General features: G+C 40.9%; 1 protein-coding gene across 1 annotated transcript in view; it reads right to left on the bottom strand.

The window, feature by feature from the left end:
• The window catches only part of LIMCH1 (LIM and calponin homology domains 1), a 323,010-nt gene that overhangs the window by 161,440 nt on the left and 144,983 nt on the right, over positions 1 to 16,587 (bottom strand). Inside the window, exon 3 of the mRNA XM_039227025.1 lies at positions 14,316 to 14,385. Within this exon, the coding sequence (XP_039082956.1) occupies positions 14,316 to 14,385 (70 nt within the window). The remainder of the gene's footprint in view (positions 1 to 14,315; positions 14,386 to 16,587) is intronic.

Below are 16,587 nucleotides of genomic sequence, written 5' to 3'. Positions count from 1 at the left end.
TTTCCTTAGAGAATCAAAAGGAATTAAAAACAACAGGTACTAGAAATCTCAAGGGACAAGGTGAACCCTACAGGAAAGTGTGTTATTTTAGCCACACTGTCAAGTGTATAAAAAGGAACTTTTTTCTAACCAAGTGTTAAAGTCGAAATAACTCCTTTTCTTCCCTCATGGACACCCATAAACATGTATACTTGGTGGATTCTACTTACCCCCACCAGTCCTCATATTCCGTATGAAACTCCAGCGTGCCCACCCGGGGAGATGGGCGGGCCCCTCTCCTCTCCTCGGAGCTCCAACAGTCAGCCCCCGCACAGCAGCTGCCACATTCCTTTGCACTCCCTCTCCCCAAACTGTCCTCAACACAGCAACCCCGGCTCTGCCCAGGAGCAGGCTGCAGCAGCCTGAAGTGCTGATGCAGGGAACCGGGAACTTACTGGAAGGGAGGGTGACTGCCACACCTATTGGGGAGGGAGGCGGAGAATTCTGCTCTCTCTGAGGAAGGGGAACAGGATCCCCACGAGGTGGAGATGCCCACATGCAATTCTGCAGGACAACTCTGAGACAGCCGCTGGGGCACAGGAGGCACCCGGTACCATCAGTCCATGTGGATCTGGGACAGGCACCCAACAGGACTCGAGGAGCGAGAGTTCAAGTCGTGACTCTGGAACAAAGTAGCTGCATGACCCCAGGCAAGTCACTGCCTTCTGGTTCTGTTTCTTCATTTGTACAATGATGGTGTTTCAAAAATCTCTCTCTCAATAGCTTCTGGTTCTGAAATTCCAAAGCCATCGTAATAATCACGAACATACTAAGTAATAAGCACGGATACAATCTGTTGAAAACCTACTATGTGCCATCCATCAGATGAGGCGTTTTACATATATCATCTCACGCAATCCCACAATACTGAGATGAGATTTATCAACCCCATTTTATAGATGAGGAAACTGGTGAACTCACTCCATGAATCCCCATGAAAATAAAGAATCATCATATCTACTCGGTGTTTTGAATTTAAATGTAGGCATTTAATCTTTGTGCCTGAAATTGAGATGACATCTGAGAATGGAATTTTTGCACTGTTGCGTGATTAATGTGTTTACGATCCTCTGCTGGTATAATTCTGAGGTACTAGTATTTATGGTTATGACTGTTCGTGCTACTGCAAAACCCATTTCCCACCTGTTGTTTTTTATTAAACCTCCCTAAAGGACATGAAATATTTCTTTGTGCAGATTCTAAAAACGGGGATCTTGAAATATGTGAACAGAAAGCTCGCGTGTGGATCGACCATTTGGAATTTTCAAATGTCATAAAATGTACTGTTTACAACCAATTCATCATTTGTAAAAGTTTATTCGATGGATATGCCAACTGACTCACTGGTATCCTGCCATTTATTGATACCAATACATCAAGTGGCAGGCTGACATTCAAGATTTATTAATAACTTCTGTGTTTCTTTGCCTATTTTATAGTTTCCGTGCATTATGCTCTATTTTATCTTTATTCTATTTTTTAAGTAAACTTTTTACTTCAGTACATTTTTTAGATTCACAGAAAATTGCAGAGATAGTACAGAGAGTTCCAGCATAATCCACACCCTGCACTTGACATTGCTACACCACACGTTCCACACGGCTAATGAACGAACGAACACTGGTATGCTACTGTTAACTAGACTCCATGTTTTGTTTGGATTTCATTAGCCTTTCCCCTAATGTGCTTTTTCTTTTTTAAGATCCCATCTTGGAAAGTTATCCTATGTCCTTCACTTCCCCTGGACTTTCCTTGTTTCTCAGACCTTCCTAGTTTTTGATGCCCTTGACGGTTAAGAGGAGCACTATTCAGGTATTTAGTACTTCATTTTGGGTTTGTGTGATATTTCTTTCATGGTTACCCTAGGATAATGGGTTTCAGGGAGGAAGATGATGGCTGAGGTGAGTGTCATTCTCATAACATCACGTCAGTCATCTTTTTTTTTTTTAACATTTTTATTTATTTTTGAGATAGAAGGAGAGAGAGTGTGCATGTGCAAGTGGAGGAAGGGAAGAGATGGGGAGACCGAGAATCTGAAGCAGGCTTCAAGCTCTGAGCTGTCAGCACAGAGTCCTATGTGAGGCTTGAACTCACGAACCCCGAGATCATGACCTGAGCCAGTCAGACGCTTTAACAACTGAGCCACCCAGGCACCCGTCATCTTGTTTTTTAATAAACAGGGAAAATATTTAATCAAATGAAAACTTTAAACTCAACAAAGTTAAATATCAACAATTACTAATAAATGATAAATTATATATCAACCGATGGACTCCAAAATATAATATTTTATACTGGCGAGAGAATGACGGGGAGGGAGGCTAATTTTTGCACCGACTGAGGTGAGGGGAGACCTAAGATTCCAGCAGGAAGCCAGTTAATTACAAGAGAGGTGTCTAGCAAGTTCTTTTGAAATGCTTGCCAAGACAAACTTCCTACAAAAACACTCTCAGATTATGGCACATTTTAAGAGAAGTCCTGGTTCAACCCAGCACAGTCTCAGCCTTTCATGCAATGTGTGCAGATATCAGGTGAAATTTTTTCCTGTTGTGAAACAACAGAATCCCTACCCTTCCAGATTTGGAGTACAAGCTAAAACTTAACTCTACAGAAATTTCTTCTTGAGGTAAACTATAACTATAAAAAAAAAAGAAGTAAAACTTAGACTGAAATATGGATTTCCTGCTATTATATATTTTTTCCTCACAGCTCCTAACTGAAGGTCTGTTCCTGAGGGGGAAAAAGTGAGGAACTGATGTAATGTCACAAACTACTAAATGCTGTCTCATGAAAGATAAGGGAGAGCAAGTGGTTTCTTTCTTCAAAGAATGGCTTTTTTGGTTTGGGTTTTGTTTTTTTTTTTCAGGGACAGGAAGGGGGAAAAAAGCTAGAAAAAAAAAGTTTTATAGCACGGCTATATATAACCTTCCACCTTGGCAGAGACATAAAATAATTATGGAAACAAGCTTGGAAAAATAATTTGTGGTGCGTGAAGAGGGTTTTAGCCAGCAAGTCTAGGCATTCATAACATATGTGAACAAGAATTTAAGTGGTCAGCTGGCTTGCTCGCTGTTAGGGGCTGGACTGTGTAACCCCATTCCCTACTTATATGTTAAAGTCAGAAGCCCCCCAGTAACTCAGAAATGTGACTGTATTTGCAGAAAGGTATTTAAAGAGGAATTAAATTCAGTCATTAGGGTGGGTCCTAATCCAATATAATTGGTGTCCATATGAGAAGAGATTAGGGCACCGACACACACACACACACACACACAGAAGGGAGACCATATGAAGACACAGGAGAGGCCATATGAAGATGGCTGTCTGCAAGCAGAGGGGAGAGGGCTCATAAGGAAGCAACCCTTACGTCTTAGATTTCCAGCCTCCGGAACTGTGAGAAAGTTAATTTCTGTTATTTAAGTCCCCCAGGCAGCAGTACTTTGCCACGGGAGCCCTAGCAAACTGACCCACCTACCCAGTGTTAAGAGGTAAGTATCGTGGAATATAAAAGAGGCTAGAGGGCACGGGATTGGTAGAACATTATACTTCAATGAATAGTCAGTTACACAAAGATCTTTCTAAGTCACGATCTGTCATGATTTTTGTATCTAAATACAATTGCTAAGGGCTCCGCCTGTGGTCTCAAACTAATTTCAATGCGTCTCCTTCCTCCCCACTCTCTCTGCCAATGTAGCTCACACGCTCCAAAGATAAGACTATAATTTGGGGTGGAAAACTTCAAAGCTTGTGGCTTTAGAAAAAGAAATAACTTGTCTTCAAATATTTGTAAGCCTAAGGATTTAACTTCAAAATAATCCATTCATTAACCTCATCCAATTTTTTTATGACTTTTTCCTTGAGTTCCAAACCAACATTTCTAGTTGTCTGCCAGACATCTGCACATGAATGAATATCTCTTAGATATAGCCAACTCAATATGTCCAAAAGAGAATTCATCTTTTCTCTTGGAACCCACCCCTCATCACTTGCTCCCATGGTCCCTATTAATGGCATCACTATCCTCCAAGTTGTTCAAGTCCAAAATGTAGATGTCATCTTCCCGAGATTATTTATCATATTTTACCAATTCTATAAAGTTCGGTTTTTTATAAACCTCTGAAATAAAGACACATCTTTCCATTGCTGGTGTCTTAGCGCTATGCCATAATTTAATTGGTAGCTTTTTTTTTTTCAATTAGTCATACTTTTAAAAAATGGTATGTCTTATAATTGATGGCATATTCTATTGGGGGGTAAAACGCAGAAACGTAAATCCTGTCTCCTCACCTCCACTCCCACTGTTTCTAAAGATTTAGGTCCTCATCATCTCTTATTTGTACTACTTGTCTCCTGACAGACTTTTGCTGATGGTCTCTTTCCACAATCTGCTTTCCCCATAGCCACCAGAGTTGTCTGGAATACAAGATTCCTTTGTTTTCAGTGGCTCTGACCGCATACAAAACATGGGCAAACACCTGCATTGGCATTTCTGGTCTCCACTTACTATTTCTTGTCTGCTTTCCCTAGCATTGATTTCTCTCAGGAATCTTGAGGCTCCAGCCGCAGCCATAGGCAAAAATATGAGCCCCTCACAGACAAGACCCAGGCTCCTGTGGCTCGGAGCCTTCCTCATTCCATCCCCAGATTCTAGAATGTGTTTCCCCCAACTCCAGTGCTCCTCACTATTTGCAGATGCCTAATTCAGATCCCACAACTTCCAAAGTTCTTAATCTCAAATAGAATTTTTCTCCTTTTCTTCTTCCTTGAATATTCTATTTCATTAACATTTCATAGCCTATGTTTATTAGACCTTATTTGTGTATTTGTCTCCCAGGAGGTGATCTCCTGAAAGGCAGGATTATGTCTTGAGTCATAAGCAGATTTTTTACTTGGAAAGCAAAAAACACACCATCTCTCTTTGGTGTATGTGTGCAGAAGAAAATGGAAGACAGACGTTAGATGCCACTCAAGAGACGTGGTCCAAGGAAAACTGTATTATCTTTAAAGTTCTTTAACAATAAAAGATGCATTTTCAGGAAAATAAGAAATCTATGCCCAAATTTCTCAATAAACATACTGTTTCACTCAGTGTGGCAGGCCGCTTCTGAGTAGTTCCCAGTGACCCTTCCTCCTATATACAGGTCCTGTATAACCTCCTCCCCCTGAATGTGGGCTGGACTAGTGACTTGTTTTTATTTTATCTTATTTCTGTTACTTGCTTTTAATTGGTAGAATATGGCAGAAGTGATAAAATGTCACTTCTGAGATAAGGTTACAAAGGACTGTGACTTCCATCTTGTTTGTTCTCTCTCTCTCTCTCTCTCTCTGGTTCTTCTTGTTTGCCCTCTCTAATGAAGCAAGTTGCCACATTGTGAGCTGTTGTATGTGAACAGGTCCACATGGCAAGGAATTGAGGATGGCTTTGGCCAACATCCTGCAAGGACTTGAATCCTGCCAATATCCACATGAGTGAACTTAGAAGCAGAGCCTTCCCTAGTCAAGTCTTGACATGACATTGGCCAACTCCTTGACTGTAGCCTCCTGAGAGACCCTGAACCAGGGACCCAGCAAAGCCGTGCCCAGAGTCTTGATCCACAGGAAGTATGAGATAATAAATGTTGTGTTAAGCCACTAAGTCTGGGGGTCATTTGTTACATGGTAATGGATAACTAATATACTCACCAAATAAGAAAATCAGAAGGTAGACAGTAAACACAGGAAGAATGGAAAGAACAAAAAATCTCTACTGAATCTTCCAAAGTACTCAAAGAACGTGTACAAGGGGACTAACTTATTGGCTGGATTCAATCACACTGGTAGTAATCAAAGTTACCTTTCACTCTGTCCAACTCACTGGAGAATGGTTCTCATCAATGGTCACATTTTCATGTTGTATTCACTACGTGGTCAAGTCTTTTGGTTTAGGTCACCAATGAACTGTAGTTCTGGTTCCTACGTCATATATTCAATGGGAAATAAACCTAGAATGTTACCTCACCTCAGGGAAAGCCAAAATGACTTTCTGAGGTATTTGGTTTCTACTCCAAATGCAGTGCGCAGCCATAGAAAGTCATTTGAGAGGATAAGGGACATGAGAAAATCTGTACTTTTAGAAGCTACCTGTGGAAGCTGTTACAACTAGCAATGCCCTACTGACTTGGGGGTGAGGGGGCATCAAATACACTAAGCACTCTCTAGGTTCATATTCCATCATTCAACTGAATGCAGGATTGAGTACCAAAGACCCCATCCACTTTGTTGTTGTTTTTTCTACAGCCTGTGTTCTGTTATGTCCAAATCTACTAAAATGCTACTTTGGCACCAAACTCAAAAGCAGCAAATTGAGCTCTCCTTCTGTGTGTGGAATGGGAAACAACCGAGGTTTCTCTCACTGTGCCAGGGAGGAGGATAAAGGAAAGTGTGTCATTCATTTCAATTTTGGCTTAGATTCTTCACAAGGTCTATTCATTCCTTTTCAGCGAAAATACCTCCTTCGCACAGGACATCACTCACCTACCAGCTTTTACTTGTCCCCTAAACTAGAGCAAGACCACCTCCAGAGACCCCTCATCATACCATGCAACTACCAGAAAGGCAGGAGAAACACGGAGTGGGAGTGTTCCAAGTCCCTCCTCCTCCCCTGGCCATGAAGGAGAATTCTCAGTCTGCTTCTTACCAAGTCTTTGTTATCCAGAATCAGAACCATGTGTGAAGGGGGAGTTGAAAGGAGCTGAGTGTAGTGATTGCCTTGCACTAGAAAAGGCTGAGGGTTATTAGTGACAGAGAAAGGGATTAGAAGCAATACAGACGAGACCTAGTACAGTGTGACTTTGGAAGATTTTAGGTAATTGGAGATGGAGAGAGATTTGAAGCAAGCTGGCAAGGGTGTGTGTGTGTGTGTGTGTTAAGAGTGAAAAATAGAGGGGAGAGTGTTTTAGAAATTTTGCTGCATGTTATAAATGAAACCACTCTATGACTTTCTTTTGGAAGATTTCAGCAAAGATTTCTAATGTTCCCTATTATTTCATCACTCATTGAACTAGCGCTTGTTTAACTATGATGCTTGAGGTGTGGCCACATGGAGATTGATTTTATAGATGGGTAGAAATACTACATTTAAAACAGGCCACTGTCTCAATGTGGTAAAGTTAATAAATCTTATGTGAATGGGATAAGAGATTGTCTTCTAAAAACATATGCAATCTCCTTAGAGGCTGTCATCTGTAAAAGCGATGTTCAGGAGTGCTGAGGTTCAATGACATAGTGTAAGGCCTAAAGGACATAGTGCAACACAGTAGACAAGGTACGGCCTCTGGAGGTGGGCAAACTGGGATCCAAATTTCAATTCTGCCTCTTCTTTATTGGAAAGCTGGTAGCTTACTCCTTTGCACCTTTGTTTCCTGAGAAACATAAAGATACAGCAGTAACTACAGTGCAGGGCAATTGTAAAGATTAAGGAGAATCTAGCACCAGACCTGACAAATGCTAGGTAGTTCATGTATGATGGTGATCACTCTGGTCACTTACACCTCTGGCCTCCCTCTGTGCCTGTTCTACCCTCCTCCTGGCCTAAGAAGTTAACTTTAACCGGAGAAGAAACAGAGGCAGAGAACACAACTTGGATCAGCTTCCCCTGGGGACACCTATAAGACAGACTGTTGAAGAGAAGGGAACTGCTTGAGGAATTCCAAAGGCAGTTGTGGAGTATAAACCTAAAGTATCAAACACTGCAGGGGGTGAGCTGAGGCACACAAGAGCTAACCTCCAGGTAGAATTTGCAGGAAATTCTTGGCAGACACACACCAAAACACCTGGGACTCAAATTTATGGCATTGTTGTCTTCCTAAAATTATTAAGTTTGTGTAAGGGCTTTCACAACCGCTACTCAGTTTTCAACGGCTCCATGTGTTTGCCTTTTGTCCTGAATAATATTTTTAATCTTCTCATAAGGTGGAAATCTCGACTGCCTTTTCATCTTCCCCCTGTTCTGACCTCCCCCGAACAAGGAAACATCAACTGTTCTGGTATCAGTTTCATAAAATAAAGCAGATACCCTTTGAAATCTTCCTAAAGTACACAGAGTTGATAGAAATTTACATTTTTATCCATTTCAGGAAGCTCTGCTCTAAGTCTATTTGAAATATTATCTTTTGATTAAAGAAAAATACATCCTTTTTCTAAAGAATAAATTTTTGAGCGGGCCAGGGTAACTAAATGGTAGGGTAATTCAACTAGTTTCATTTCTGCTATATTCTACTGAACTCCAGCTAAAGTCGAATTTCCAGCATTCATCAGGCAAAGAGACATTCCATGAAGTACAAAGCCTTTTATAGAGATTGGGAAGATATTTTGATGGTAGTGGCCAAAAGGAAAAAAGAAAAAAAGAGAGATGAACTTTATAAAAAAGCGAGTCTTTGCTTTCCCCTCTTTCTGGGAGCATTTATGAGTAACACAACCAAGGAGGAGGGTAGCCTGGAGTCTGGGTCCATTGTGGCATTTACTCTTTCTGGGATCTCGGGCAAATAGTTCCCCTTTATAGTCCCACATGTCCTCATCTGTAAAACAAACATCTCTAAGATGCTCTTCCAGCTGTAAAATTCCCATTTTCTCAGATCACTTTCATCCTCATGGATTCACATGCAAGATCAAGCAAATATTTCATGACAGCTCTAGAAAGGTTCAGCACCCGGGGGCAGAATCCCCAAATATCATCTCTTTCCAATTATACTTCACACGTGCACACTCCCTCCCTCTCTCACACACACAATGGCTGTAACAATTAAAATCTGGGCAAGGAAAAAGCTTAGTCCCCAAATTCCTATTGTTAGCAAGGATTGCATACATTTGTATCTCTTGCACAAAGTCTGTTTCTGGGATGAAACACAATTTAGCACACTCTCTAATGACCATTAAATTGAGTTTCAGGATGTGGCTCGATTGCGCAAGCTGGCAGACTACAGGGCAGCGTTTTATAAAGTCTTTGGTATGCCAAGACCTAAACTTGAGGTCCTTCTCTCTGGCGATCGCTAACAGGATCACTAACACCTAGGAAAGAATGCACGCATCTGCAGGCAGTCACCACGCGGCTTCGTATGTCAGCAATCGTTACAGAAGAAACCCAGACCCGGATCCGGGTCTTTGCATTCTTGCCAGGAAATCATTTTCAACTACTTTGTTTTAACACCTTCACCCCTGAATTCTTTGTAACCACAGCTCAACGGAGGGGCTCAAATACACCTATTCTTGCCTTTGTAAATCTGCACCTGTTTATAATTTGGGATTGCTATGTGGAAACATACTTTTCTATTTATCTTCAAGTCAAGCAGTTGGTCTATCTTAATGGAGTCTTCTCAACACCAGGCCATTAAGACCCGTGGGCATGGGTTGCCCATATGAAAAGCCCTCTTGCCATGCTTCTTAGATCTCCATGGCTCCCGCTACTGAGGACTTCTTGCTTACTAGATGGTCAGTGACCTGTCAACCCCCTGACAAAGTTCAAACTAGCCTAGAAGTCTATAGGTGCACTTGAGGGGCTCTGTCTGCTCTTTCCTGTCGCAAATAAAAGAAGAAGAAAATGTTGCATGAAGAGTATGCCCACACAAAAGACTGCATCTCTGCTATACCACGATGGCCTTTGCCATCTTCAAATCTACTACTTATTCAAGACCCCAGTGAGTCCCTCAAGAAAAGAGAATTCATGCCCTTTAATCTCCAACTCTGTACTGCAAATTTTCTAGCCTACCAAAAAGTTGCACAAACAGTACCCTGAAAACTGTATACCCTTTCTCTAGAACCAATATTTTGCCACATTTCCCTTCTTCTCTTTGTGTCTCTCTGTCTAGTGCATGTATATATAAAATTATATATTGCACACGTTGACTTCTTTTTGCTGAACACTTTGAGAATTAATGTACACGTTGGGACACTTCATCCCTAAATATGCTTCCTGCCAACAAGAGAATTCATTCCCCTAATTACACCAGTATCTTTGACAATACTGTTGGCATATTCAGGATGTTCAATACTGAGAGAATATTGTTATCCAATATTCAATCTACACTCAAATTGCCCCAATTGTCCTCAAAATGTCGAGCACAGTGGCTCCTTCTCAGTCAAGGATCACATGTCCTTTGGCATATCTCTGAAGTCACCTGTCATCTGTAACCATTTCTCCAGCTTTTGGGCGATGGGAGGTGTTTTCACACTAGGTCTCCTCAAATTGGACTTGTCTGATTGTACCCTCAGAGTTTGGATTTGGGCCAAATATTCTGGCATACACTCTATCTATGTGATGCTGTGACTTCTTAGTGCATCACTAAGACACCTTACATCATTTGTACCCATTATACGTATTGGTAAGCTTGATTATGGCCAATTAACTGTTTAAGGCTACAGTATCTTAGCATGAATACTAGACCATTTACACATGTCCTATTTCAAACTGCTAACAACAGTTATTCAAAATCTTACTCCCCAAAGCATATTTCAACAGTTACCTTTTATCTCTCTAATATATTAAGTCATTTTTCCTAAACCAAGAAATGGTAACTGTATTCCATAATAAGATTATATGCACCATGAACATTAAAGTTTTCACAAAGGAAGTGGTTTTTCACTGGTTCTTGATAAATAAACAAGATTATGTCAAGAATCCAGGGGGAAAGGATTATATTCATAAGAAGTATCGTGAGCAAAGGCATCATACATGAAAGTGAATAATCATTGAGAAATTATGGGTTGATTGTAATAGTCCAGGCAAAAGATGAGGCCCACTCTAGGCCTTGTCTGGTGGCCAAGGAGACACAGACAAGTGAAGTGACTGGAGAAAGTTGCCAAATTCTTTTGAGAGCTGAACCAGTCATGCACATGTCTATGATGTCTTTACTGGCATTGGGGATCAGTGAGTGGGAGTGGTCATTTAAGTCTAATCTGAATCTGTTAAGCTGTGCTGATAGGACACTGGGATGGAGCTGTCCAATAAACAGAACAAGAGGTCCAGAGCTCAGGAGAAAAACGAGTGGTGAGCAATGATGATTTGGGTCGTTGCTATGAAGAGCTGGAGTCATGGAGACAGACAAGAATGTGGGGACAGAAAGACAGTAGACTGTACGTTTGAAGAGAGAAGCTAGAAGGACATTAACAGAGGGGCGCCTGGGTGGATTAGTCGGTTAAGCGTCCGACTTTCGCTTGGGTCATGATCTCGCGGTTCGTGGGTTCGAGCCCTGCGTCGGGCTCTGTGCTGACTGCCAGCTCAGAGCCTGGAGCCTGTTTCAGTCTGTGACTCCTTCTCTCTCTGACCCTCTCCTGCTCACGCTGTCTCTCTCTCTCTCCTAGAAATAAATAAAACATAAAAAAAAAAAAAAAAGGACATTAACAGAATGGAGGGATGGAGGAGAGAAGGGTGGCCGTTTTTTTCTTACCAGGACTCCAACTACCACCCTAGTTTTTGACAATGTTGTTTTGAAGGTAATTGGAAAGAGAGGAAAAGGGATTGAGTAGATTTGTCATTCCAGGAATCATTAATGAATGGGGAGCAATTAACTATACTTAGATAAGTACTTTTTTGGACTAAGGATAACTCTGTTGTGTGTTTTTTCAACACCATCAAGCAATTCTCTCAATTCTGACACTATTTACCTGGAGAGCATCAGATCCCACAGGCTAAGGGCTCAGTCCCGTAAGACTTGTGCCCCTGTCCCGACTTCAGATGCCAGTCCCAAAGCCAGGTTGTTACCTGTGCTTCTGACCGACAGGCTATACATCTGAGGTTCCCATGACCCCTTTCTTGGGCTTGATGAACTTGCTAGAGTGGCTCACAGAACTCAAATATGTATGTACATTTACCAGTTTATTATAACAATATTATAAATGATACAAATATGTATGTACATTTACCAGATTATTGTAAAGATATTATAAATGATGAACAGCCCCATGAAAAAGTACATGGGGCAAAATATATGGGAAAGGGCTTCCATGTGTTCTGGGACCACCACTCTCCCCAAATCCCCATGGGCTCCCCAGCCTGGAAGCTTTCCAAACCTCTGTCCTTTGTGGGTTTTATGGAGGCTTCTTTGGCCATTGGCCAATCACCAGGCCCCCTCCCCTCACTGATGTCTGGGGGTTGGGGCTGAAAGTTCCAGCCCTCTAATCACCTGATTAGTTCCCCTGGCAACCAGCTCCCCCCACACCCCTTGGGGCTTTCCAAAAGTCACCTCATTAACATAAACTCAGGTGTGGTCAAGGGGGCTTGTATGAATAACAAGATACTCCTTCAAACTTTAGGAACTGGATCTATTTCAGGAACCAATGACAAAAGACCAAATATTACCACGAAGATCTTCCTGCTGCTGCTTCGGAAGTTCCAAGGGTTTTAGGAGCTCTGCGCCAGAAGCGGACAAAGACCAAATATTTATTTCTTATTATAAGTGACAGTATCACAGTAACAAATTGGCAAAGAAGATATAAGTGATGAAGATAAGTGAGGAAGTATTATTTGGAAAAGGGTAAGAAAGAGGAAAAATGATGGAAAGGATAAAGTAGAAAGGAAATTCGAATGAAAACAGAAAGAGGAGAAATAAAAGTCAAGGACACAAATGGGAGGAAAGCAACCAGAGCCCCTTGTTTTCGCGACTCAAACTCCTGCCCGCTCCAAGCAGAGGCACCGTGTAGAGAACAACATTGTTCTGTGATAAGAAATTATGTAAAGATCAATGCACATGTCCTAAATGCTTAATTTCACTAAAATTATTTATGATTCACATTTGAATTAAGGCTTCAAAACCCTTCTCTCCTTGGCTTTCTGGACTCTGGGTTGTTTGCTTCTATTATTGTGTTGGGATCTCCCTTGACTTCAGGCTACACGTTTTGTTCCTATAACATTAAATCCCAGAGTTCCAAGGTCGGGAGATGCCACAGGCTTGGGGCCACACAGATATGTGTCAGTATCATTAAGATATGACCTTAACATTTGGAAGAAATGGACCTAATAAAAAGTTTAAAAGTAATATATGTACATATTACTATATATAATATATAATACAGATATATGGACTACTTATTTTATAAAATTATTCAAATCCACTCTTTCCAAATTTGTCTGACTATATCTATCTTTTTATTAACTTACTTGGCTACATGATTCTGGTAAACAAAATTAGAAGGATTTTTAATGACTAATCACCAGCTTACGACTAACTAGGATTGGAAATAAAATGCATCCACAGAAATAGCAATTATTATGATTTAAAAAAATCAACTTTGTTCAACTTGCTGAAGTCAGGTACCAAGACCCTCACACATTCTCAAACACAATTTTTTGGGGGGAGGGGATACATCTAATTTCAACTAGTCATCCTGATATGGCTAAGAAATTTTTCAACAACAATCAGTAAGGTCTATGTAGGAGGCTGCCTAAATTCTTGACATTTCTCAAATTGCTTTCTGCAAAACCACATGCAGAGAAGGAGGTCACAATAGACACAGTGAGCCCTTACCAGGCCACATATATCCTCAGTTTTTGTGCACATGTGTATGTGTGCATGTTCCTTCCGAAACTAAGGTATGTTTGTCTTCTTGATCTTCCACCTCTCCCCCCTTTTTACATCAAGGACAACATCAACTAGATAATTAAGATTAGTTGCCAAGAATTACGAAACCTATCAATACATAAAAACCTTCTTCTGATCACATGCGAACATGTGAATTTTGTCTGTTTAAGTGGACAGGTTCAGAAGGGCAAGGGCTTTGCTTAAATAATTCTCCAGATGACGTAAGGATCACCTTAGTGTCCATTATGTGTTTAGAAGAGTTGGTCTACAAATATGGTATTTAAACACAAGTAGGTTTTAAGGTTGAAAACAGCAGTTTATGATGGAAGTGCTGCTTGTTAATCATGAATTTCTCTTTCCTTCCCCCCTCACCCCTTCCTTCTAGGGGAATGCAGAGAAACACTGAAATGAGAAAACTATCATTACGATCCCATTCCTCCCCTGGGGTCAACCTAATTATCATCCTCTCACCCCAAAACAAATTTACCTCTTTAAGAATGAAGGTTCTTGTCACTCATGGGAAAAATACAAACAAAGATCAAGATGCCATTTAAGCCTAACTTCGATCTTTCATTTTTAAGTGACCTCTTGGTTTAATGGATTCAATGCGTTCTCATTCAAGTGGAATATGTATTGCAGGGGAGAACGGTAGAAAATGGCACTGTCATGACCCTTAGGTTAGAGCAAAGGAATATTGGAAAATAAATCTCAATTCTGGATACTCACCAATCCCGCAATGGGGGTAGGCAATCTATTGATCTTTTTAACAAGTCCTGGCTTTATAGCATTCAGCAACCTGTCACGAAAAAGGCAGAATGTCAAGTGAGACATAAAGCAAGATGGATCGCACAAATCACCTTTATCTGGGGCTATAGCCACATTGCTGAATAGGAAAAGTAGTGAATTTAAAGCATGTAGTAAATCTCAATAATCTATGAGCCTTCATGCGTACAAGTGAAAAGCTTTGCCTGCATCAAGTTTGTCCAGAGCAGGTGAAGTTTTAGAACTGAGAAATGTTGGGAGAGAAGAAGGGATGGAGACGGGGAGCTGTATCAAGGGAAGGGACAAGGATACGAACTGGAATAGGGTTGGGAGGGAACTGTCTAAAACTGAAGCCAACTATTACTACAGGCAAAGCCTGTTCTCAATTCTCCTGGCCAAGGCAGGGGTCTCTCCAGGAATGCATTAAGTTCAGAGACCAACATCTGTCTTTGCAGATAATTTGCCAAGACTAATTCTACACCCAGACCCGTTTGCTCCTTGAGAGTGGCTTTTTAAATGTGGGTGATCTTCACTTAAGAAAGGGAAGAATACGGTTAGCCAGAGGTTAACCAGTCATGTCTTAAAGATTCTAAATAAGGCTCACCACAATTCCCTAGGTCCAGAAGTTATGTGAACAAAACATTTTGGGGGGTAAAGGTTGAAATCACGTAAAAATGGTACTATAAGCAAAGGAATGCAAAAGAAACAACTATAACTACTTGTCTTCAGAAAATAGTTCAGAATAAAAAGAAATAAGGAAGGCAACCTGTAAAATGAAAATAGGGTTGGCACCGGGGTGTGTGGTAGAGGGTTGCATCTGCAAACTAGGTTATTCAGAAAGGAATAATTGAAGGTAAGGGGAGGTGGAATGGGAGCATTTATTCCCACGCTCAGGAATTAGAGGAGAGGCCATCAGGTAACTTATCTCAGGATGCAGTGCAAAGGGAAAGCTTATTATGACTCCAGGGCAGCAAACTATGATCCACAGGCCAAATATGTCCCCGTGCCTGTTTTGCAAATAAAGTTTTCAGGGTGCCTAGGGTGGTTAAGCATCCAACTCTTGGTTTCAGCTCAGGTCATAATCTCACAGTTTGTGAGCTGGAGCCTCACACTGGGCTCTGTTCTGTCAGCACGGAGCCTGCTTGAAATTCTCTCTCTCCCTCTCTCTCTGCCCCTCCGCTATTCACTCTCTCTCAAAATAAATAAATAAACTTAATCTTAAAAATTTAAAAATAAAAAAAGCTTTACTGGAGCACAGCCATACCTCTTCATTCATGTACTATCCACTGTTGCTTTTGTGACAGCAGAGTTGAGTTACTCTGACAGAGAACATATGGCCCACAATGCATATAATTATTCCTATTTGGCTCTTTACAGACTAAGTCTGCCAACTTCTGTTACAATTCATGGAATCCAAAATTATAGAAAATTCTGAAGAACCTATGCTTGATAGATCTCTACAAATCAATAACAAAAGACTCACTGAAACGGTAGAGTAATTAGTCTTGAACACAACCTATATTTGACTCTGACACACTATGTATTAATGAACTGAGAAATATCTCTCCAGTAGTTATGACAGAAAGGATGCTGGTTTTGCACTGAGGACCAACTGCCTGTTCTTGTTAACTTTCACTGCAATTCTAACACGTTGCCACCGACAGGTACCACTCAGAGTAGCCACGTGCCTCTTTGACCACGGAGAGTCAAGATGGCACTCTTTTCATGAACCCACTTAGTTTTAACCACGAATCTAATCTTTTTAAAAAAGTTTCTTTATCACTTATTTTGGAATTATTGGTTTTTCATGTCAGAGGACAACTTGTTCTCTCCTCATTTTACAGCTTACAAAATTGAAGCCTGATGACAACGAATGAGTAACTTCTCCAGAGCTGATTAGTGGTATAACCAGGCCCAGCACCCAAGTTTCCTGGATCAGCACACTCTCTGGGCAGTGTTAATGTCCCATTTCTTATGGTTTAAAATAAACAGAGAGATATGATGTCTCCAAAGCAGAGTTTTTAAATATATGAAACTCTTAAGATATGTTAAGAGTTGTTCTCACTAGTTCTTAACAGTGTCATTTTTACACTGGATTTTAAAACGTTTTCTGTGCACAGTAATGATAACTCAAAAGGACACACAATAAAATGTAAGTCTCACGGTGACCTCAGTCTCACAGAGTCCCAGACTATTCCCTAAAGGTAACCTTAAAGACCTTGCAAAGAAAGGTATA

The sequence above is a fragment of the Hyaena hyaena genome, unplaced genomic scaffold (assembly GCF_003009895.1).
Source record: "Hyaena hyaena isolate Hyena2069 unplaced genomic scaffold, ASM300989v1 scaffold_24, whole genome shotgun sequence".
Classification (NCBI taxonomy): domain Eukaryota; kingdom Metazoa; phylum Chordata; class Mammalia; order Carnivora; family Hyaenidae; genus Hyaena; species Hyaena hyaena.
This window is presented reverse-complemented; position numbering and strand designations above follow the sequence as displayed.